The sequence below is a fragment of the Sander vitreus genome, chromosome 21 (genome assembly GCF_031162955.1).
Source record: "Sander vitreus isolate 19-12246 chromosome 21, sanVit1, whole genome shotgun sequence".
Classification (NCBI taxonomy): domain Eukaryota; kingdom Metazoa; phylum Chordata; class Actinopteri; order Perciformes; family Percidae; genus Sander; species Sander vitreus.
The window spans coordinates 7,297,797-7,323,271 of NC_135875.1; the positions used below are offsets into that span (position 1 = coordinate 7,297,797).

The 25,475-nt window shown below is 42.4% G+C and overlaps 1 protein-coding gene across 6 annotated transcripts in view; it reads right to left on the reverse strand.

The window, feature by feature from the left end:
- The window catches only part of sdk2b (sidekick cell adhesion molecule 2b), a 281,528-nt gene extending 259,145 nt beyond the window's left edge, over positions 1-22,383 (reverse strand). For all 6 annotated transcript variants that reach the window (XM_078279512.1, XM_078279509.1, XM_078279514.1 and 3 more), the window contains exon 1: positions 21,529-22,383. In XM_078279512.1, coding sequence (XP_078135638.1) covers positions 21,529-21,616 — 88 coding nt within the window. In that variant the 5' untranslated portion in view covers positions 21,617-22,383. The remainder of the gene's footprint in view (positions 1-21,528) is intronic.
- Between the last annotated feature and the right edge of the window lie 3,092 nt (positions 22,384-25,475).

The following is a 25,475-nucleotide window of genomic DNA, read 5'->3' on the forward strand; positions in this document are numbered from 1 at the left end:
GGCTTCTTCACAGCAGGTGCTCCTTTAGTGCCTAACCCCCCATGCTCGCCCGCCCACCCACCCTCTCCTGCCTCATCACTCCCCCAACATCACAGCCAGCACATAGACGGCCGTGTTCCCCTCAGCATTAAGACGCAACACTATGTTACAGCTCTATTAGCTAACTAATCTGAGAGAACTTTATTTTATTAGCCCCTTAAGACTCCTGCCAAGGCCCTTTTCATCCTTTATGGATTCAGTAACTGTGCAGGCTCCTTCTCCCTGCCCCCGTCCTCTTACTCCTGTCTCTCTCAATCTTTCAATCCCTCCATCTTGCATGCTTTGCTTGCTCCTTCTCACACAGGTTTTGTGGTACTTGCACGGTTGCAGCAACTGTGCATTACGGACACACAAGCACAAAAACATTTCACTCATCTCACATGAGTCTCCTCTCAGCCGAGGGCCACTGCAGGCCCAGTAAGCAATAGAACAGACGATGTATGAGGAATTGAAAGGCAAGGAAACAGGCAGGGACCTTCAGTTCATGGCAAAATGGACCTTCAGTAGCAATTCAAACATTCAACTGGAAGTAACTGTCACCACTGACACCTTTGTCAGTGTTTACTTCATATGGCTTCAACTCCATCTCCCAAATCTCTTCCTGCACCACCAAACAGCAACACATGCATGGTGTATGCACAGAAGTGAGGACTCTGCATGTTGCTGGGAGGGCTCAGCATCCAGCAAGACAGGATCAGTGGTAGAAAGTAGGTCCGTGACATGACAAGTTCTGCGAGCATTACCATCAAATATTTGCACATGATGTTCAAATGGACAAATCATCTGAAAATGCTGGCCCAAAGTGCCTTTCATTTTAATTCACACATTTCACCATGACATCTCCAGCAGCCAGTCATTTTCAAATGCATTCATCTAATAATGGCAAAAAGGAGAGAATAAGATTCTATAATTGGCAAAGAAAGTGTGAAATATTCCATATGGGTTGCCATGATTCAATCTGCAAAAGGGGAAAAGGAACAGAACTCAACATGTATCAACAATACATATTACAAGGGAAGACATCTCCCAGATGTGACCACACAAAAAGTATGTGCATACATTAGTAAACTGTTCTAAACAAATATGTATAGGTGTGCAAACAAATGGTTCCGGTGAGCTAAGCGCCTCCTAAATTGATTCACTGTCAAAAGGATAAGACTAATTATTATATATAATTATTTATTTTCAAAAAATTACCTGAAACAACATTGAATTGATCAAACTACCCAGTATTGTCTGTGTAGAAAAAGCCTGACATAGCTTATGCCTTGGTGCCTCTGAGCTCCATTGTTGTCTAGAAATTGTTGCAGTGGGTGACATAGTCCTTCATTCCCGCAGCTGATGAGATAAGAGGAATAAACTACAGTGGTGCAGAAAAGGTAGCAGAGGTGAGCTTTGATTCAGCATATGTTTTGAGATCTTTGTTCCTGCATGTTCCAGATGTTTTTTTCCATCATAGTGCTTCTCCATTATCTCAGCTACTGCGTATGACTGTGCTACAGTGAGGCTTTGCTGAAGGAAGATCAGAGCAAAACAGAAGTGACATCAAACAGAGGGCAGCTCCCTCATACACTGTGCTGGAGGGGAGCGTGGACGTCTTTCTCAATATGGAAGGGCTGATGGCAGGGCGGCCCAAGGGCAGCACCGGGCCCCGTGCCAGAGGAGGGAAAGGCAGGTACTGGCTTCATGTGCATACGTGTGCAAACACACACACACACACACACACACACACACACACACACAGTAGATCCACAGGCACAAAGACACAATCATTCAAGCAAGAATAAAAAAAGAGAAAGAAAACACAAAATCACACACAAACACACACACAAGACAGAAGCTATAATAATCCCATCAGAGATAGCCTAATGATATTGGAGGGCAGAGTGTGCGGGCTCCCTTTGATCTTCCCTCTTTCCCTCCTCATCCCTCAAAGCTTGTAGCAAAGAAACAAGCCAAGCAGAGCAAAAAGAGAACAAGGAAGACAGACTGAAAAAGTGAGAAAGGAAGAATTGACAACCTCCATTAAAAAGCAAGAGAAAAAAGGATGAAAGACAGCAATGCCTTCAGGCAAAAAAAGAAATATATCAAACTGTTTTTTCTTGCCTGGCTGTACCTACGGAGGAGGCAATGGACAATTGACTGCCCACCGATCTCACAGCTGCCCCTCAAGCCCTGGCTAAACAACAGGGCCGGATTTGGCCTGGATACATGGCCACACAGTCCAACAGATTGTCTCTAGGAGACAAATACAGCGTGTCTGTCTGGTCTGTCAGTCCTACTGCTTGCTGCCAGCGTTAACCCTGCACCGCCCCTGTACCGCCTCCTCCAATAACAGACTGAGAGAAATAGTTTCTGATTACGACTTTCAATCAAATTTCAAAGCCTCCTCTCCCAGTGATAACAGAGGAAAAATGTCAGTCAGTCAAGAAGAGAATGGTGCGAAGCAGAGGAGTCCCATAAGGGCTCTGTTAGTAAAACATCAAACAGCTTGTTTGCGTTTGTCAGTTGGTACATCATCCCTGTGAACCACCATAGTCTTTGACATGACTGTGTCTTCCGGCCTAGCAAGCACGTCTGACTTCTCTGTTGATGACGGGTCGTCGGTACATATCTATTTTGGGGGATCTGACGAGGCTTAGTCGGTGAAAAGATCAAGGCCTATGCGTGTGTGCACCTGAGGGGCAAGGCAGCAGCTGCAGAGGCCAAGAAATGACAGTTGGGAGGAACTATCTGACCAGGACACTGCATCTAAATCCGTACACGACCCGCTGAATGCACAATGAGGAAACTGAATCATTCCTCAGCAGAAAATATTCACTTTTAAGGTTTGCGTGTAGTATTCTACAACAAAATGGTATCCGATCTCCTATGGCTGTAGGACCAAAGGTTACCAGCAGAATGTTTTAAAAAGAGCAGATAAGGAATATTTGTGCTCAGAAAATACAGACTGCTTCTTCAGTACAGTGGGTAATCCTCTTGCAAAATAATCTTTAAAAGGAACACTCCACCTAGTAAGATGAGAGATCACCAATTTCATTTCGGCAGGTCAAAGACATGTTTATAGCTTAGCAGAAATATTGCAAACAGGGGCAAAATTTAGCCTAGCTCTGGGAAAAATGCAACAGAGTGCATTCCAACTCCACAGCGGTTTCATTTACGTGCTGCATCTTCTGTATTAACACATTTAAACATAAAAAATATAACAAGGTTTGAAGGAATATTTCGCTCAGGCATTGGAGATATGTCTCAACCAGCACCAGCTGAGAGACAGCGTGAGACTCATGCAGTAGAGTCATGCCATGCTGTGATTCATGCTTTGAGAAGTTGATGCAAGCAGCAAGGGAGCGGTCCACTTGTTGCATCTTGTCCAATCATTGTCTGACATTGTGTCTTGCAGAACAGCCACTCATTCTATTTTACCTGAGCAGAGATTTTACATTGTCATGTTATTCAACATTAGGGGTGTTGAAATTAACCATTGCATCGATGCATCGCGATGCGGACGTGGATGATTCTGCATTGACGCAGTGACAGACAATAATCGATTATTGCCCAATGATGTTACTTGATGGTTTTCCGTTTGCTGCTTTTTTTGTTTCTGCCGTTTGTCTGATGTCTGCTGTGTTCAGACATTCAGGATGTCTTTTTTTTAAAAGCAGATGCAATAAAAATGGGAGGTCACATATACTGTATCTGACTGCTTGAATTTGTCGTGATGCATCGGGATATTGAATCATACTGAATCGTTGACAAGATCATCGTAATGAAATTGAATCGTGAGACCAGTGAAGATTCACACCCCATATTCAACATATTATTGTTTGAATCCTAATATTTTTTAAATTATCGGGCAGCAGGAAAAACATATTTTAGCTACCTAAAATAGGGTAAAAAAAAAAAATTAGTTTACATGTATGCTATATTTAGAATATTTTCACCGCTTTACATCCGCTTTACATACAGCTTGACATCAGACAGCCCTATCCTTTGGTACTACATTTTCTGAACTGTAGAACTTTCGTATTACTACACAGAAGCGCCCCTGTGCTGCATGTACTGCATTAAAGCGCCCATATTATGAAAAAATCACTTTTTCTGGGATTTGGGGTGTTATGTTGTGTCTCTTGTGCTTCCACACGCATACAAACTTGGAAAAAAAAAACATCCATGCTGTTTTGAGTGAAATACGGGTTTCTGAATGTGTCCTGCCTTCAGTCTCCGGGTGAGCTGTTCAAAATCGGCAGTGTTTTCTATGTCACTAGCCGAAACGAGGTGGCTAACATAGACAGTTAAAGAAAGGTGGCTAACCGTAGCATGCGCTAGCATGCTAGCCTTTAGTGCGCCTGCTAGCATGCTAGCTCGTTCTGAATGTCAAAACACTGCTACAACACACACAAGTTCACCATAATCTACAAAAGAACTACTTACATGTCCCTTGTCTGCAGGTATTCCACGCAAAGTTGGAAGTGTGCGAAGTCTCCCGGCTAATCCTGCCTTGTACTAACTGAAGTTGTAGAAACAAACTGCTATCTGATGTGATCCTTACCTAACTACTGCGCATATGCGCCTCCCAACAAAGATGGGATAGAAGCGCGATGCCTCACTCTGTAGCTAAAACAGAGACCTGAACACACAGGGTCGAAAAGAGGATCTGCAGCAATGTGCAATACAACAAAAATATGGTGATTTTTGAAAATTAAACCATGTAAACCTATGCTGGTACAACCTCAAAATACAATAATGAACCTGAAATGAGCACAATATGGCCACATTAAGGCTTGGTTAAACTCGCGCGCGACACCTGTGTGCGGGCCTCCGTAGATGGCGTGCGCTACGAGCATGCACGGAGAAGTTTATACTCATTCAATGCATTGTTCATTGCAATATTCTCCGAAACACCAGAGGGCATACAAACTAAATTATCTGTGAATAAGCAAGAAGTAAAAGAGAAGAAGAGAGTTGAAGTAAAGGAAGCAGGCTGCCTGGCAACAGTAGTTAAACATATTCATGATAAAAACGTACCGCCAAACATTACATTTCTCTACTCTAATCATTAACGTGACTGTCGTTTATCTCCAAATCTGTCTGTAACACTGTCAAGAACACTCTTTCCATGAAGCTCTTTTTTTTAGCTTTGACAAAACAATCTCTCATGTTTTTATGGTTTGCGTGCCTACCAGAAACCTAGCTTTATGCCACAGATCAACTGTTTGAGTCCGACCAGGTTTGTGTTAAAGAAAACAAATACAAGAAAATAAAAAAAATAAAAAAAGATTATGACAGCAACCATGGAATGCCGTTCACTGTGTAGACAAGAGCCTTTATGAGTATGGGCTACAGAAGAACTTTTACAGAGGGAGACTGAACGGGACAAACGAGAGAGAGTGGAAACTTCCGTGGAAAACTAAGGGCTGTCTCACGGCAAGGTAGCGCAATGAAAATATTCTAAATATAGCATACACTTAAACCGATATTTGTTTTTTTAAAGTGGGCCTTTTTGTTTTTTCGAGTTCCAAAGCCCTTCCAGATGGTTCTCTCCACAAGACTAAAGTTTTTTGCATGTACTGTCAATGTGAATTGAGTTACCAACAGAGTAGTCCAGTCTCAAATACCACTTTAGCATTAATATATATTTTTTTAAATATCCCTTTTAAAGTACATTAAGAACAGATAAAAAAATTTGCAATTAATTTGCAATTAATTGCGAGTTAAGAAGGACACTCATGCGATTATTCGCAACTAAAAATGTAAATCGAATACGGCACTGTACCAGACCCAAACCTCTGTGCTAGATATCAATCTTCTTATCCGTCTGTGGGTAAAATGGCAAAAAAGAAACGTATTTCCCAAAATGTCATAGTGTTTAAAGCTTACAGAAAACAATCAAATGAAAAAAGTTTCACACCAGGCAGCTCGAGTTACACACTCAGTTATTGTTTTTTCAACAAATCAAAGAAACAGCTTTTTCTGTGCTTCTCCGTTTTCTCTGCCCATGTAAGTGTGTGAAGACCGCTACATCCTCATGCAATCATTTTCTGGTTCCCAGGAGAAGAAAGAAACAGATGGGGTTGTGCTGCTTGTCTTTGCTGCGTTCCATAGAGGGGTGTGTGCACAGTGTGGTGTGTGAGTGTGTCTCTACAAGCATGAAGGGGGTCTTAAGCATGCAGAACTCTGTGTTGGTATGAGTCTGTTTGTTTATTTAGATAGTGTTTACAAGAGTAGGCTCCACAGCGTAAAATGCCATTTTTCATGCAGCGGTATATGTGTGTGAACATGAGTGTGTGAGTGAGTGAGCGAGTGAGTGAGTGAGTGAGTGAGTGAGTGAGTGAGCGAGCGAGAGAGAGTAAGAACCATGAGGGACTGAGGGATGGCGAACCTGTGCATAGGTTGTCTTGTATTCTACAGCTTCTAGAAGGAATAAAGTAATTTGCCACCATAGAAAACCTTATTTCACTGTACAATTCACACACTGAAAAGCACCTTGTCACAGCTTCTCTGACTGTATTCCACCACAACTGAGCGAACAGGTAACAAGCACAATTCACCTTTTTTTTGTCTTGGTTGTACAATTCACATTATTCCAATTACTCAGAAATCTATGGAGCCCCTGTAGCTTGCCCAGAGTCAATCACTCCCCACTACCATCACACACTCTCTCTCCATCTGCTATATATACGCCAATGCTCACAAGTGCTCTTTTGTTGCCACAAAACTATCATTTGAAAAGGTTAAAAATAGGATTTGACAGTTTACATCTAAAATCTGAATGTCTGTAGTAAGAGCTTTGTACTGAAATTGCCTGCAGTGGGATGCGAACAATGTTACAAAACCTGCAATTTGTGAACCACGTCATGCAGAGAATCAACACACTTGTTTCAGAGATTCTCTTTTAGCTATGCATGCTGGGATTTATGGCAAGGAAAACAAATCTGAATCTCAGGTGGGGAAAAAAGCAGCTTGATACAATCCAAAGCGGAAACTAATAGATGGGTCATCAGAATTATGTTAAACTACGACGTATGCTGCGGTCAGGACTCACATCTTTAACAAAGAAATTCACCTTTAGGGCAGGGTAAAGACAGACAGCTACATTTAGTTTGATTGTAATATTTTGGTTATGACTTTGCCTGTGATCTTTGTGATGTATCATACAATATAAACTCAGGCTGACACATCATAGACTGTCTGTTCGTTCCTGCTCTCCTCCTTTCCTTTAGTCATCATGTCTGCTAAAGCCCCCCCACCCCCAACACAAGAAACAAACACTGTCGAAACACTCATTAACTCATTTATTTAGACATAGCCCACACACTGAGCATAAATATTTAAAAGACCAAGCTGGAATTTACCATAGTAGTCAGTCACTGAGGTCACTGGAGTGTTTAGCTTTTTACAACATTCATAACCAACTCTTTTATTTCAGCTTACTTTACCAATATCATCAAATATTTTACAAAGGTTGTCACAAATAAAACTATAATGTACAGTAGCATCTAAAATACAATGAAGGGTAGAAAGAAAGTTCATCAAAACTGAATTCTACTCTTTTATGGTGTTAAACACTGAACCACTACAATTATTGTTTGAGGTTTTAGATTTGTATAAATACCAATTCTCAATGACTGACAATGATGAAATTAGCCTTGTCACGTGTGCTCATTCCATGTAGGCTTGAGCTTGGGGGGGTGGGGGGAGCAGTCTGGCAGCTCCAGAGATCTGTCATTTTATAAGAGGTTTTAAGACTTCTGCCAGGAAGAAAGATTTAGAGACGGTAGTGGTGCTCGCCAATCCACTGGGCTGTCCACACGTCTTTGGTCACAGGTGTATATTGTCTTCTGAAATGGCATTAAAAACGTAGGAGCTCGTTCCAACAGACAGTTGAGCCATTTGAAAAACAGCCACACAAATTTAAGCTACAGTTTTGAGTAAAAGCTCTCCGCCAGCTGTGCCTCCAAGTCTCTCGCCTCCTTTAAATGTCACATAATGGCTGCAGTGATCTACTGCATCCTTCGCCCTGTACTCAATCGTTACCTATTGCTTTACGGTAACAAAAGGCCCCCTTCTCCTTACTATGCCACTCTCCTAGTTGAGTAATATATGGTGGGTAGTCTTTTCAAGCCCTCTAATTCCACACAACACTACCCTGCCTGCAGGTGAATCTTTGACAACAATATATAGAAAGCGAAAATGAAGGGCATGGCAAAATAAGAAATGGGGGTGCAGGGAAAACTGCCCCCCTTAAACACAGCAATTATTCAATTAGCTGAAGCGAATCAATACTCGCCCGCCCAGCTTGGCAGGCTGACAGCACTCAGGTGTAATTAAAATTGTAACTATTGGCAAATCAAGATGGATGGAGCACTTCCTGCCTGTTCTGCTCAGCTCAGAGAGAGTGCTTATATTTGTGTGACTAACACACATGGGGGACAGAAATGTGAATGTGTACATGTTTGTGTTAGCCAGCGTTGCGTCCACAAAAGTGTGCAAGGCTACTTATTAGTGTGCTTGAGTTGGGGTCAAGCGTGAGTAATGCTGCGGGTCAAAGCCCTGCGTCCAAACATCTATCCTACTCTGTCACCTTCCATTATCATCAGGTCATTTCCATTAGGTAGAGTGTTGAGTGTTAAGTGACTTGGTCATGTGTGAAGTACATCCAAGCAAATGATAATTAAGATGTTAATCTAACAAATCTACATTTGGGTAACTGCTCAAGTGTAAAAAAAGAGCTGTGAAAGTAAGCCTTTCCTAAAGTGGGCAATGTTCTTTCACCGTTTACAGTGAAAACACACCAGGCGCGTAAATGTCACGTGTGTCCACTCGGCTCTCTCTGTCTCTCTCTCTCTCCGATAGAAAGAGACAGGATGAGTGGGGAAAACTGTGGTAATTGTAGCCTATATGTGGCTGTGTGTGTGTGTGTGTGTGTGTGTGTGTGTGTGTGTGTGTGTGTGTGTGTGTGTGTGTGTGTGTGTGTGTGTGTGTGTGTGTGTGTGTGTGTGTGTGTGTGTGTCACTCTCTCTGTCCGTCCGTCGGTCTCTCTCACCATGTGCCTGATCGCGTGTCTCACTTGTGAGAAGTCAAGACAGCCAAAATCACCATAAACCTTTTATTTTGAAATGTGTTTTATTTTTGTAAATAATCCGGCTGCACTGTGGTCCTCCTGTATGTGATTACTGCCTGGCTTGACACATACCCTCGCGTCTCGCGCAAGAAATAGAGATGACGCCGAAACGATCGCTGCAGCGTGCAGTATGAACGGACAGACTGGATAACATAGGCGTCGAAATAAAAATAGCTGCGCTCCACAGCTATACGCGACGCTTACGTGGCCGGTGTGCGTTTTCACTGTTACAGTCATAACTAAGGTAAGCATCTCAACTAGCAGGTGATATCAGATGCTACTGTAGGTGTCTAGGCAGGTACCAATAGGGGAGCTTGGTTTGGTGATGGAGGAGCAGCTGGTTAAGGAAGCAATCGGGAGCTTCTCAGTCTTCAAGTGATAAAGATGTCAGACACTTACAAAAGTTTCAATTGAAGCCTTTGATTAGCCTCCAGAAAATAGGTGATGCCGCCATCACTGTTTTTCTTTGCTCACTGCATCACTCTCTCTCTGTGTGTCGCTCTCCACGCATAAGAAGACATTTGAGAAGTATGTCTGCTAACAAAAAAATCATTTGAACAGTGCTTGGTGTTTACATGGTGTTTGACAGGAGTCAAAAGGAGCTCTTCAAAGGCAATATCATAGACATCCATGATCAATGTCTAAATACCAGCAGAGAACATTCTCTTTTCCGGAGATGTGAGACGCATCCCGTTGAGGGAACCATGCCTTAAATCTCTCGAGACTGGCCCTTGAGCGTCAAAGGACCAAGAAAAATAAGAACAAGTTTCAGAAAATTAAATGAGTGCCGTTTTCAAAGCAGCACCAGGGAGCAGTTATTTACTGTAGTTGACGCACTAAAAATACATCTCAATATTTTATTACATTTGCGGCTCTCAATCACTTCAAAAGTTCATTATTTGGCTAATTACACAAAGACACAGAATATCTACCAACTGCAGATAAAGTATCATTTAGCATATCCCTCTTTAAAAGCTCCAGAAAAGAAAGCCAGTAATTGCCAGTCATATGAAAAATTCAACCAGTGCATCATGTGCTGTCTACTCTTCTGAGTAGTGCAAAGTGCTCATAGTATTCAACATATCTGGACTCTGATGCCCAGTCTCTTTCATTATGGCAAACATTCTAGCTCCAACTTACTGTCATACTGCATTGCATTTAATGTGCTTCCACTTGAACTATAATCCTCCTGCCCTTTCTTTCGCTCCATCTTCAATCTATCTGCTGTTTATCTTTTATCTGCTGGAATTTGAATATTTATGGTTCTGCGGCAGCTCCACGCAGAGCTTTCGCCGTAGCCTATGTAAGTGGCCTTAAGTTTATACTTGTGAGTTGGTGTGTGCGTCGATATCTTTAATCTTTGAAGTAGTAGGGCCGGCATTTGTGTTTGCGCGGGGAGTGTGTGGTAGAGCGAGAGAGAGCGACAATTAGCTTTGGAGCGAGAGCCGACTCTAGAGTCGTAGTGAGAGAAAGAAAGTGTCTCCCCTGTGCTTTCTGACCACGGTGGGAAATATGTAGCAGGAAAAGTTAACCCTCTCCTTGATTTCATGTTGTTTATCGAGAAGGAGAACCCAGAAATGAGTACCAAGCCGCAGCCAAGCAACCTGCGTCTTCGAGAGGTGCACGTCAGGCTACACCGTAGGGTCGGTGCCTCCACGTGTCTACATATGTAGCCACGGCGTAGATTTAACGCAGACACATAAATCACGCTTTAACAGGGTCCAACGAGTGGTCCATATAAACCCTAGTGAAGACTACACAACTTCTTTTCCACAATTTGCCTGTCCCGGACAATTTTTTGAGATTAGAGACAAAAACACTCCAGACGGTACAGAATCTGTGCTCATGCCTATCATGTGGGGTTTTCTCCGTTTAAGCTGTTACGAGACACGTCTTCACCTTATTGTGAGCCGTCTGATTTTATTGCCAAAAAAACGAGATGTATTTGATGTTGGAACACCTGGCCATGAGGAGTATCTAAAGGGAATGCAACAGGAGACCTGGGCCAGGGAAGGAGGGATGCAATGGACTCACACAGTGACTTTCTTGGGAGTCGTTCATGTGTTTTCATTGAATATCGACAGTCACAGAGCTCTCCAACCGGAATATTCTTCCTTAATAATCAGTATCCATCATCTGAGATCAGTTGTCTCATTTGTGTACCTCCACCTCACTAAAAAAGTTTGGGACAAAAATGTCAAGTGCAAAGTGAGTCTTATTTCTAGGATACCTGTGCATGATCACAAAGGCATCACAGACCCTATGCTTTGGACAGTAGGTAGGCTTTGTATTTAAATGCAGCAAATTGATAAAAAGAGTGTAAACAAGAAGGCTGGCAGATAACAGATAACATATAGGAGGCTGTGGGGTAAAGGATTTCAGCAGACATCCCATTTGATGTGACTGCTTTACCTGGGGATTAGAGAGAAAGTCTCCTGTATAAAAATGTTAAGGTGCTGCTGTGAATAAATATTTTCAAATGTCATTAGACGATTGAATCTAAAACATAGCCTCCGAAAATAGAAAGCTCATTTAAACCCAAATGAATAAACATACTCATTCCTTCTTGAATGTGTGAGTAATACCTCATAGCAGCGAGGTTATCATCTGAATGCAGCTGGAAGCAGAAAAAGTATAATCTTCTAATAGTTCTCTTCATTTCGAGTTATTATAATGTAAAGCATAAAAATGTGTTCTCTCATCAAATCAAAGCACCCCACAAATCAAAGTTAAGGCAATTGCAATCTTATTCCACCCTTTCAAATGGCAACAGCTGTTTCCCTTGGTCAAAATTGCAGCGTAATTGCACACAGTAGCATATGGTTATGGCTGATTAATCCAACTGGGGGTGAAGGCCCCATTATTCCTGCATGGGATGGGTAAATAGGCAGTGGATCCAAGTGCTGGATAGATGGGTAATGGGATGGCAAAAAAGGGAATGGGCCTTTGATGAGATGTCTGTTAAAGATGGCGTGATTGTCAGAATCGATCAGGCCCTTTACCATCCCCATCTAAGCCATTAAATCGATTTGCTCGTCATCCGGCTTCTTCATGAGTGAATCATGCCAGTGGTATCAAACTATGCAAATATATATATATATATATATATATATATATATAGGTGTGTGTGTGTGTGTGTGTGTGTGTGTTAGGGCTGTGATGACTGCTTACTGGCCTATGGGCTTGGACTGGCCACTTGCACACAGATGCAGACCCACTTATATATGCATACATATTCACAGTCCACCTGCACATACACACACACACAAAACACCTCCCCCAGGGAACAGCAATTACAGGGTTCAGAGGTGGTTTCCCAAGCCCCTAGCCAATCTGAGTGCATTTCTATTGTAAACACACAAGGATCCACATGAATGAGTCACGTTTGGGGGCCTCCTGAAGCTAATGTCACTCCATGCTCATTTCCATATAGCCGGATGAGGGATGATGCTGGTAAACAAGCCTTGACTCAGGCTCCCCACTGCCTGTCCCTGCATGCATAATGGCCCTCTTTAAGAGCGAGAAAAAAGTTCAAGTCCATAATCACATCCATACCTCTGGCTTATTATTTTGTAGGGGTCATTTTGGAGCCCAATTTGAAGGACATGTGCAGGAACAAATCAGGCTCACTACTTGGCGCTTTGCAGCTGAATATCATGCATGGTGTAGTACAGAAGGCCTCCAGGTGCTAATTTGGGAGTGCAGAACCGTGGTTTGGATTGGCTCAGCAGAGACGGAAACACGGGATATGCTTTCACCACAGTGATATAAAAACAAGATGGAATGCCCTACCGTAAATCCTTCAATCCATTCTCAGCGTAAAACCTTGTTCAGGCCAGAGCTTTATTGTTGCGCCTCACATATTAGATTAAAAACAGCAGCAGCTTCAAAGGAACAATGCTGCTCTTACTGAAAAGCCAAGTAAAATATAAATGCAAGCTATGAGTGTTCTTAATGTTCATCTAAGGTAAAATACTACCACCTGTACAAAACGGTGACAAATACACGTTTAGCATTTACAAATACATTCTTTAAACCACCTTCAAAAATGTACAACCATTCAAGCCACAAAACCAGGCCATAGAGCATAATTCCTCAGCAAGTCATGAGGCTTGCCATAGTGCATAGGATAATGACCAAAGGAGCTGTTTAAGACAATGTCAGAGAAAAAAAGACAATAAACAGTATAATCCACTTCAGTCAGAGCCCCAATTACAATATTAGGGGTGGGAATCTCTTGGCACCTCACGATGTGTATATTTTCCTTTTGACCATTTTTCTGTGTTTTTTTTTCAGCCTGTTTATAATCAGCCTGTCGCTACTAAAGCCAAATGGGAGACAAATATTGCCTCTGTTTTTATTGGAAATAACTCCACATTGTTTTCAGTCAGGTCATTTAACCCTGACCCCTGTCCATCTGAGTGTATGGTGAGAATTCCCAGCTGGCCTGGGTGGCTTCTTTTCCCAGTCCGCCGAGTAGTGTGAACAGAACCCAAATTAATAACCATGCATAGACAAATAGGACAGCCCTGGCAAATACTAACCAGACTCCTTTGTGCCATGTTCCAGACAGCGAGCGAGATGGCAGGGGCTTAGAAAGAGACAATTTGTGAATAAGGCTGCTAGATCTTCGCCTCAGCCCAACAGTTCTTGTTCTGGTCAAAGTGTCTGGGTAGCACGACGCTTAAAAGAAAGAAGAAAGAGTACAATCCTAAAACTTTTTCTTTTGGACCCAAAAGTAATTTTTGGGGGTTACATAACTGGTGTTTCAAAGAGCAGGAACTGGTTGAAATTTTAGGATTACAGTTCTTAGAATCTAACCCAGTGAGATGAGAGATAAAAACGAAAAGTGGCGGACATGCCAATGAGGGAATTTGGAGGCAAATGCGGTCACTGAACAGATAGCTGTGAAATGGCATTGATTATGCAGCACCATTGTCACCTAGAAGGACCCTCTGAGGAGCAAGATGTTCCTGGGGGCACCATTATTATGTAATTTTGCCCAAATTAGGCTGTTTAGCCAGGTTGAACATTTTTGACGAATAACCCTGCATTTTTCTTTGACAGAGCCACCAGACTGGCCTGTGGTTGCTGTCTGAACGTGACCTTACTCAAATGCTCTGGTACCAGGGTCAGAGCCATGAGTCCTTCTGCTTACACAACTCATCAATGAGGTATCCAAAGGGGAGTTTGTGTGTTTGCCTGTTTACATTTGCAATGAGTGCAAACAAGGTAGCTTTAATTACAGCAGAATTTCTACAGGCATTCTAACAAGATGCCTTTTTGGTACCTTCAATATGGGGGATTAGCCACTATAATCAGATGGCTTGAATAATGTCAAGCAGCATACTAAATACAGGGAACTCAGACGGATGTTACAGCGTAGATTAAACCTTGACAAAGTTCGAGACAAAGATGCTTGACATATATTTACACATCTCTATACTTTCCTCCCTTCCCTCCTCACACATGGCTGCACTCAAACTGGTATCTTCACACTGTGACAGAAGTGGTTGAAGCAAACTCTGAAGCTGCAATCATGATGATACTCACAGTGGTGCACATTTTAAGGGGGGTCTTTCAACACAGCTGTCAGAATAATAATAGCACGTAGCTAAAGTAATAACACGCACTAATGATTATGAGCATACATTCCTCTCATATGGAACAATGTGTATTTTGGGTATCTTTGTATTTCTGCTTAGTGTTTTTATGTAAGCTATTAACTCTCGCTCTAAATTATATTTTTCAGAGCACGTGTATAGAAGTTTAAGATCTCTGACAGAGTCCCACTTATAAACACTCTTAACATCTTCTATTGACTATTACTGGAAAACAAGGCCCAGATCAATGAAGACAGCCCCACTTGCAAGAGCTCTGGTAGTGCTTTTTAAAGAGGAATAACAAAATGTCTTTCAGTTACACCTCTATCTTGGACTCGCCATTACCAGAGGAATTTTTTTTTTATTGAACGTAGCACAGTGAAACTCTAGACATCCCTCTGAGAGATCTATCACTGGACTTTGACCATGAGTTTTCTCGCCAGCCCTGAATACTAAAAGCAATATGTTGTGACCTTTTGCCAATGTGCTGGCTGCAGGGATCTAGGACAGCCTCATCTTGTTTTCTTTTTGCAAATCATTTCACAGAGCACAGCAGCTACAAGGAAACAGAGATCCCCAGTCTGTCAATTAAGATGAGTGACAAATCGGGGCATTTGTCATCTGGAGACATTCTCTCAACTCCACTGTCTCCACAAATCACTCACAGTACAATCTCAATCAGTTTCTCTTTCTACGGCTTACCTTACTTCAGCTTTGGCCAAATCCATCATGTCAGTTTCAAATAATCCTAAAAAGAATACTTGTACCTGCTGCTTAATAAACGAGTGAAAGGTGGCTTTGATCAATAATCTTGATTTTTAAGTCTCCCTTCATCTCAGTGTTTCCCACACATAGACTAATGTGTGGCGGTGCGCCGCACTATCAGCACCGGCCGCCGCACATTGCGTTTCATTATTAATATTTATTATTTATTTTCAAACGCTATTTAAAACACGTTCAGCTGCATTTCCTTTTCCTGCCCTCCTCCGTCTCTCTGTCACTTGTGTCTCACACACACACACACACACACACACACACACACAGCTCCTCCCACCGTGCGGGGTTTGGTGTTTTTAGCCCCCAACGTCGCCTTTCAGGCAGCGCGGCAATGGTTCTGTTTCAAGGGTTAAGGTGAGGGTTAGCTGCCTGGAAGGCGACGTTGGAGGCTTAAAACACCATCGAGCCCACCATGCACACAGCGTCTGTCTCCATGAAAACGAGAGAAGACGGCTGGCGAAATTCACAAGTTCACGAAAGGTTGGTATCTATCTCGTGAACACCTTTACACAATGACACATTAAAAAGTGCTATAAAAATATTTTATATTCTGAACACAATGTTGAGTCCTGACCCGACTCTTAGCAAACAAGCGATTGCGGCTGCTTTAGGAAGTTAACTAGTCGCAAGTTTGCGGTAAAATGCAGTTGGGTTGTGAATCAAATAAACGTATTATAAATAATGTTATGTCATTTTTTTACTCTTACACTGAATGTTTGCTTCTTCAATCCAGATGAGTATTGAAAAGTATTTTCCGCGACTGAAAAAGGCACATGTTGCGGATGAGGACCAGTCTGAACCGGAGGTATTAGGGGTGGTACGGTTCATGAAAACCGCTTGGTCCGCTTGTCTCGGTTTGGAGCGTGTGTGTGCCGCACGGTTCGACGCATGCGCAATGTAGCCTCGTGCCCGTCAGGTGCCCGTATGTGACCTCAGACAGTGTGTTTCCCTACTGCGTGAAAGAAGAGGCGTGGACAAGTTACCAACAAAACGTACAGCTAAAGACCGTGCAAAACATTTCAGACCGTCCTGCCAACCTGTATACATTTTAACATCAATGTACTGTAACGTTTTTTCACTCTAAATTCGCTGAAGCGGCTGCAGTTTAGATCCTGTCGGGTCTCTGCAGCAGGCGGGGCTGCTCAGTTCTCCCCGCGACTGACGCGCACACACAAACACACGGTGGATGCAAGAAAAAACGGAGATGAGACGTATACAGGAGGACCTGACAGCTACGCTCATTATTGTAAGTGCAATGATAAGTCCAATAAGTAGCCTACTTTATCAAACCGTATGACTGTGTGTCCCAGCCCAGGCCAGGATAGGAAATTAACTAACAATGTAAAGTGTTTTTATGTTTAACGTATTCTGACTTATTCAAAAGACGGAGCTTTAAGAGTTCCTCTCTTTTTCTTTTAAAGGATACATTTTTGTAAGAGCTACACTGAAGTTGGCAGTTTGATAAATGCAAGTTATTTCAATTGATATTCTGTAATAGTCCAATCTTCATGTGCTAAAAAGGCACATAAGTTCCTGTGGATGGCAATACACATTCTCCTTTTTTTGCCAAATAAATGAAAAGCATGTTGAAATCATCAATGTCTTCCCTCTTGATGTATCATCATCTCAGCTAGCTTTCCTCAGAGATGGTCCCAATAATGTGCTTAAAGTCAAGTCAAATTCAGTTTGTGCATGATTACATGATATAACTATATAATTATTTAATACTGTATCCTACATTGTGGATAATTAAGCTATATATCATATGCTGAAGTATATTTCTGGAGTGTTAAAGATCAAAAGAAAAAATAACAAGAACCGTACAGAACCGAAAACCGTGACCCTAAAACCGTGATACGAGCCGAACCGTGGATTTTGTGAACCGTACCACCCCTAGGAGGTATCAGTCTGAAACAGAGCTGAACAGTCCGACCAGTGTAATTAGTTATGTTATTAATTTGTTTACAATATTTTCAGGCTTCAACCAGTGAAAGAGATAGAGAGAGAGGGAGAGAAAGAGATAGATTTGTTAGGCATTGAAGTAGGAGAAAAGGACTGCATCCAACAGCGTGTCCTCAGTTTTTGGTACTTAATTGTTACGAAAATAAGTATTTCCCCCTCCCACAAATTGCGTATGTATATATATATATACACAAAGACAATACACACATGCCCACGCAAACAGGACGTCTTGATGAAGTGTCTGACTATTCACTGGAGAAGAGGAGTCATGTCAGGGAAACAAAAGATGAAAGTACTGTAATCACAACGGTCTATTATTGCCACATGCAACCTCAGCTTCCACCTCTTCATCTGAAAGCCATTAACTTGCTGACTGAAAATTTCCACTGCATGTCAATGATTATGTGCCCTACTTTGTCGTCTGTGATAAGAATGCCTCCAATTTTGCTTCCTTCTGAAGCAGTCAAGAGGTGCTCCCAAACTGCATGCAATTCATTCCAGCTATACAATTTCGATCCAATCTTCCAATAGATTTAAAATGGAGATGAAATCCTTGACTTCTATTATCCACGTCCATGTCCAATACAGTAAGCTAAAAACAGAACACATCACTCTAAACATGTCGTGCATCCTAACCAGCATGAACATGAAATAACAAATTCATATGCCAGCAGTGTCCCAGCAGTTACCCACACTGTCATAACCATCCTTACGGATGTTAATTGAGTGCCACGCCTCTGACAGAATGAAGTCCACAACGCCCTCTAAAGCTCCTAAAGTCGAGGCTATAGCCAGTCAGGCTAATCTGCAAACATTGAGTGATGCAGAAGAATGTATGCCAAACATGACATTCCAATAGAGTCCCCCACTGCTGCTCCGAGCTCCAAAATAGACGTGTTAGAAATGACAAGACCAGCAGGCGAGCCCAGCATTGTCTCGGCATGACCTCAGTAAATGAATGGAAGTGAACAGTGGGGCAGACAAGACAGCTCCTATAACTGTCACTTTAAACAAAATATCCAGGGTGAGTTGGGAGGAAGAGTGTTCTAACTGTATGTCTCAGCTACCAAAAAAAGGGTGTGTAAATGTTACAGGGCCTTTGTTTGAAATGCAGAATGCTTCACCATTTTAGATAAGGACATTAAAAATACTGACACACCAAGTGTAAAATTAGCCATCAGTCAGGTACTGAAGTATATTCATTAACCCTAAAACGTTGTTCTTTTTCTTGCTGCTCCCAAAGATGAGAATGGTTAAGGGTGCCACAATTCTCCAAATCCATGATTCAATTTGACTTTGGATTTTGAGGTCACGATTTGATCCGATTTTAGATTCACTCATTTTTAATCAACAGGGACGGCAATGCCACAATAGGATCCACTAGGTGGTAGAAGGGTACTTTACAACCAAGGGTTTGAGGTTTTTCAAAATGAACAAAGTGCAACTGAAAGCACCTTTACTTTACCGAAAGGCACCTGAAAGCACCATGGAGTCCAGTCGGAGCCTACAGGCTTGTTTGTTTACATAACTCAATCAGGGGAAGGCAAAATGTTGCCACACCGGTGACTCCAGGGATGCAGTAGGATTTTTCAGTTCTGTTTTGTTTCTCCGTTATCTCAGGCTCGGGCAGTGGCCATGGTGTCTGGAAAAGAGCAGCTGCAGGCTACTGGTAAGCTAACGTTACCTTGAGTCTTTAGCCGCATGCTACCAGCCGGCAAGCTACGTCTGTTTTTTGTTTTTCTTTAGACGTGCGCAAGTAGGCGGGGGTGGAGAGAGTAAAAAATACGAGGGGGGATCGCCGATCCTACTCTTGATTTCAATAGTCAAAATCGAGAGCTTATTTTGATCAATATCCGATTTAAAATCAAAATTGTGACACCCCTGTGAATGACAATATACAAGAACTGAAGATCATCTCTCTCTGCTCAGCCTTTTCAAGCAAGACTTCATAGCACTTTGGTCCGATGAAGGCCGTTCTCCCGTCTTTAAAAAGCTGTTTCAGTGGACTGGTCATTAAAATGTGGCAAGCGGTGGCTGACATGTCCATCCAGAGGCATGCTGCTGGCCTCATCATGTTCTTTAATCATCGCATGGAAAGAGAGCAGCTCACACTGGGGTCACTTTCAACAAGCCGCACTCCAAACGGTGTCCGTTCGGGATGCAATTAGAGTCCTATCAAATCCTACATTTTCTGACCCAGAAACGCGACTACGTAATGAAATCTGAGGGCCACTGCTGGACGGACTGAGCAGAGAGACAGTGAGTGACTGCCAGCCAAGGCCTTCTCCCCAAGCCACTATTGTAAATAATGCGCTCTTATTTAACTTCCTTGGTTAAATAAGCATTAAAGGGGAAAGAGAGAGGACTGGGAACAAGCATCCTGAATCAGATACAGACAGCATGGAGAAATACAGAGGAAGCAACAATGTCAGGACTCTTAATCCCTAGGACACGCGAGTTATCAATCTCCTGTAAATGTCAGGCACTAGGATATGCCCTCATGAATGATGGATATCTGCCTTGTTTGTTTTTTTCATCTTCTCTACATTGTATTATTGAGCGTGCGCCACCGAGGGCTTCGAGTCTATCTTGAGAGGTAATACTCCCTCCTTATAGTGGCAGCAATACCTGAATTCCAATTACCCCAGTGGAGAGTGCGCAGCAGAGAAAAAGCAAAGAGTAGAAGTGTTTTTTTACCTTGTCACCATGCACGATTCTACTTTGCATCTCCTGTGATAAAAGCTTGAACATTACAGGGACGAAAGAACAACCTATGATGTACATACGACATCATTCTTAAATTATTTCCCATTGCCTTTCTTAAATATTCAGCAAGGCAGCAATTTAGAAGTACAAGCCCCTGGAGCACCCTCAATGACCCATGGTGCTAACTACAGACCCCACTCTGGTTTAAATGGTACAAATGTTCAGCTCAGTGTGTTTTGTCATTATTATCAGAATATGTCTTTAACAGACATTCATTTTCACGAAGCATCCGGCTTTTTTCTTACAAAAACAAACTTGTCATTAATGATAACTTTGAAATAGTCTACTGTACAATTATCTCATAAAAACTAAGACTCTACAGAGACATAATAGTTGGGTAAAAATAAAAGGAAGAGGGCCTGAGGTTTCAGTAGACTCTCTGCTGGGCACCAGAGACACGCTCAAAGTCTCCACAGGAATATTACAGGGATCGTGTGGGATTATTGCTGAGAATTTGAGTCTTACTCCAACTAAAGCAACTACTCATGAAAAAGAGAGAGAAAAAAACACAGTCACCGATTCCACCGATGCCACACTTGGCTTTTGCTCCCCTCGTGCTCAGGGGAAACCAGGCTGCATCATTTTCAGAGAACGAGTTAATTTTCAACATTGAATGTTCTCCACTCGCATCAATCGCTGCATATCAATATGTAGCCTATTTACTTAGCTTTTTTATGTTTGGTACGCAAAGTTTAATTTCCGAGGGAGAGGGCTAATTAATTAATTAGTAGGCTACTTATTAATCAGATTAGCATTTTTAACAGCTGGGCTTATAATGACATATTCATCGCAAATGTTCAAAACACCACAACAGCTGGAAAGAAAACTGTGTCTTTTATAATAAACTACATTAAAACCTGAACCGCTCTACATTTATCACATTAGATTCTGCTACAGACACCCCAAGTATGATCAGAACCTAATAAAGTTCAGGTTTAGGCGAAGTTCAGGGTTATGGGAAATACATTTGGAAAAAAAAGTCTCACTGACATGTTTAATGAAGGAAATAACAGCAACAATTGCAAATGTGTGAGTGTGTCACTAGCCTGCAATTAAGCGGGACACAGCGTGTCACGGTGATGTGCAGCCTAATGAGGAAATTATAGGCTACGTGCAAAAGGCAAAGCATAATGAACACATTACAGATCTGATTCCAACAGAACGGAAACGCCACCACATCAACATCCAACATAGCAGGGGGGGATCTACAGACACTAATGGGCCTGTGTGATGACTAATCGCCCCCGGTGTCCCTCTTACCTTGCGCTTGTGTGGAGTGGATGAGTAAGGAAAAAAATAAAATCCATGTGGCCCGCCACATCGATCTGCTCCAGGAGTCCTCAAACATTGTCCCAAACCGGGCAGAGTGGACAACAAGTGCCCGGTGAGCTGGAAGCGTGCTACTGTTTCCGATTCCCGGTGAGGTTCTGCTGTTGTCCGCCTGCTGCCGGGTCTCTCTCTCTCTGGGAACCGGACGCCTCTTGTGTCGGGAAAAGCGCACCGATCTGGGAGCGCAAAATCGAGCCGCTGCTGCAGCCTGTAGCGACCGGAGAAATTCGGTCGAACAGAGTCTGTATTAGTTTTACTTTGTAATCTGCTCTAGTTCCACATAGACTTTCCCGTAGAATAGTAATACATTTAGTACTGAAGCAGTTTTATAGTTGGTTTCTTTGAAGTAGGCTATTGGATGCAACTCAGTCAGATGAATCCAGGTTAAGTCCAAACACAGTCCACTCCTCGCTGCACCTGTAAGAAGACAAGCTGCACCTCATACTTTTTCATCGACACTTCTTGCGATCTTGAGATGCTGTTTTCTTCTTTTTTTCTGCCTCTTACTTTAAACTTCACCCTCGTTGTCCGCAACCGGAGTGCTCACAGTTTCTTTCCAAAACAGCGGACTTTTGCTCGAATTTCTGCCCACAGAGCGCTGTCAAGGTCGGCAATTCAGCTTGACAGGAGCGCTGAGAAGAAGTTCAGCAGCTCGGAGAGCAGAGAATGAGCGTAGCGGGGGAAGAAACTTGCACGCAGTTACGCTGCCATGGTCGGAGCCTGCCGCGGAGGAGAGCCCGGCTGCCGGTGTGCGTGGGATGAGGACGACTCCCGGGTTCTTTATGAGGAAACATTGGATGTGATGGGCTGGCGGCGCAGCGCAGGTTGCCACCATGCGGCCAGGCGCAAAAAAACACTCCGCGTAACAACACAGCCAAACATCGGCTTTCCAGGAGAGGATTGTATTGCTTTCCACACCACAAAAAGGTGAATGAATATGGTCCTTTGTTGAAATGATTTAAGGAACACGCGCTCTGCTTTGTGTTGCCAAGGTTTGGAGTGGTGCTTAGGGTGTCTGTCTGCCTGAGGAGAAATCATTGTAATATTTCTGTGGGGATTTACAATGTGTCTGAGTTTATTGACCTTCAGTATTTGTTTTTATCCCCCATTGCATCATTATAGAGATTTATATTTTGGCTGCATTTTAATAAATTCAGTGATGGTGCTGTGAGGTAGTATAGCACCCTTCTTAGCATAGTTGCATTGTTCTTTTCTTCTTTTTTTTTAGTAGAGGCTTAAGTGTAATTCCCCACGATTTTTGAGGTGCATGACATGAACAGAAAAAGACACAAACGGCTATAAGTCTTTACACAGCCAGGACTGAAACTGCTGCATGTTATCTTGTCTGTTTTCTGCTTGTGTCGGAGAGAAGGAGGACAAGGAGAAGGAGAGGGTGAGAAATGAATGAGTGGAGAGGACAGAAGGAGGAAGAGCAGGGGGGGGGGGGTGACTGAGCAAATGCTGTTTCCAAAATGACAGTATCAGTAAAGGCTGAGGGAGAGAATAAGAGAGCATGACATAGCAAATGTTCCTGTCTTGAAAATGACAGTGCAGGAGAAAGCAGGAGTGCTTAATGTTTGTAATGTTTTCTGCGAATGGCGAGTCCCATCTAAGCCACCACACGGCTGCAAGGAAATAATGCACCATGGTAATGGCTTCTGTTGTTTCTCAGCATGATTTTCAGGCTCCTGTTGGCTTTCTCCCTCTTATCCCAAAATGTAATACCTTGCATAAAAGTTAATAATAAGGGAGTTAACATCAGGAAAGCCAAGACCAAGTGCTTCCTCAGCCACCCCCAGGGCTGCTCAGGGACCTGATTATGATTTTTCAAAGTACGTTCTGTGACTGAACTCAGCAAGAGGGTAATTTAGAAAATCCCTGGACTCAGTATTTTGAGCCACAACTTTCTGCACACCAGTGGCAATGCCTTGTGTGGCTTTTTTCTCTCCCCCTTTCCCTGCAGATGCCAATGCCGCCAGGTGTTAGCCCTTGGTGTTGTTGAGCAATGGCTGTGATCACAGGTGCTAAAGCAGTTTACTGCAAGCTGTATTCACTTCAGTCAGAAATGCTCTTTTTATCCGGCCTAGAATTAACCACATAACTGGCAATGATGATTCAGAGGTATCTGCAGTCGACTGCAATTATTTCAAGTTATTCTGACATTTGCCCTGGGCATCCATATTTAACACCTTAAACCAGACCGTTGGATGCCATTATTGGCACAGCAGAGAAGATAGATTAGAGGGCAAAAACATCTGGAAGGAATTGGAGAAAACACATGAACTTTCCTTTAAAGGACCGTGCCAGCGTGTTTGCAAGTTGGAGCTCTCTAACTTTAAATAACATGATACACAGGTTAAGAGTTTGAATTAGTTTTTTCCATTGTTCCTGGCAGCCATAGGTTTCTTTTTACTTCTGTATGAAATGAAAATCCGTGACTACAGACATGCGAGTTTCAAGAGCCTGTTATTACATTTTCACACAAGAAAAGAGTGGGAATCAATGGTTGCCTGGATTGGCAGAAATGCAATTAATAAGGTGGCAAAATGATTTAAAGTTTACAATTTGGAGTAAATTGGCTAAAACTTGCAAAAAACACTTTCAAGCTAAGAAGAAAATTTTGATATTTAAACGTGCTACCATTACCACTGTACTGGCTCCGAAAACCACTCTCATTATGTCCAACAAAAACCTTTGATCACACTTTCCCAAACAGCATGATTATACATTCAGACTCTTCTTACTGACTGAAACGTCAACCAAGTGCAGCACTGACAGTAAAATCCAGCTTTCATTTTCATTTCTATCAACAAAGTATCGCACCCCACATCTTTGGAGGCTTGGAGGAGAGCAACAGAGAGGAAGAGAGGAGAGGAGAGGCATATTTGAACAACAAAGGGCATCAATGTTTGAAATGATCCGAGATATGCTCAGACCAAAGCTCTGATAAGCAGCTCGGATTCTCACTTCAGTTTGGTTGTGTGGATTGTACCTGATATAAGGGAAGATCACAAAAACACACAGACACATTGTTGCAAAAGTAGAAATAATATCAGAGAAATTGTCTGTTGGCTACACAGATTGAAAGACAAAAGTCAGAGCTCCAAAAAGTCAGAAAGACCTGAGGGAAGACTCCTGAGTGCTTCAGAGAGATCTGTGAAATTGACCTCCTCCACACACTAAGGCCCTGATGTAAAACTGACCCCAATGACAACTTGAGGGTAACAGTGAATGCATTGATCTCCAAGGCGGAGGGCAGCACTTCTTGCTATCTCAAAATAACAAAAGGCGTGCCTCAGGGGTCAGTCTTGGGACCACTGCTATTCATCCTCTATATCAATAACATTGATCATAACGTGTCTAATGTAAAATTTCATTTTTATGCTGATGACACTGTACTGTATTGCTCTGCAGCCACCACAGACCAGGCCCTCTCCCAGTTACAACTTGCTTTTAACACACTTCAACAGAATCTTTATGATTTAAAACTTGTTTTAAATGCAGAAAAAACTAAAGTCATGCTTTTTTCAAATTCGAAATCTAAATCAAATCTCCCTTCAATCCTCACTTCCCAGGGTATGAAAATTGAATGTGTTTCTAAGTACAGATATCTTGGTATTTTAATTGATGAATCTCTTTCTTTTACCCTTCATATTCAGCAGCTAGCAAAAAGATTAAAACTTAAACTAGGATTTTATTTCAGAATCAAATCCTGCCTTTCGTTCGAATCTAGAAAAAGGCTGGTCGCTGCCACTTTTATGTCTGTACTTGACTTTGGTGATGTTTTATACATGAATGCTTCATCTCAAAGTTTACATGCACTGGACACTGTATACCATGGAGCTCTGAGGTTCATCACTGGAATGAAAGCCCTCACT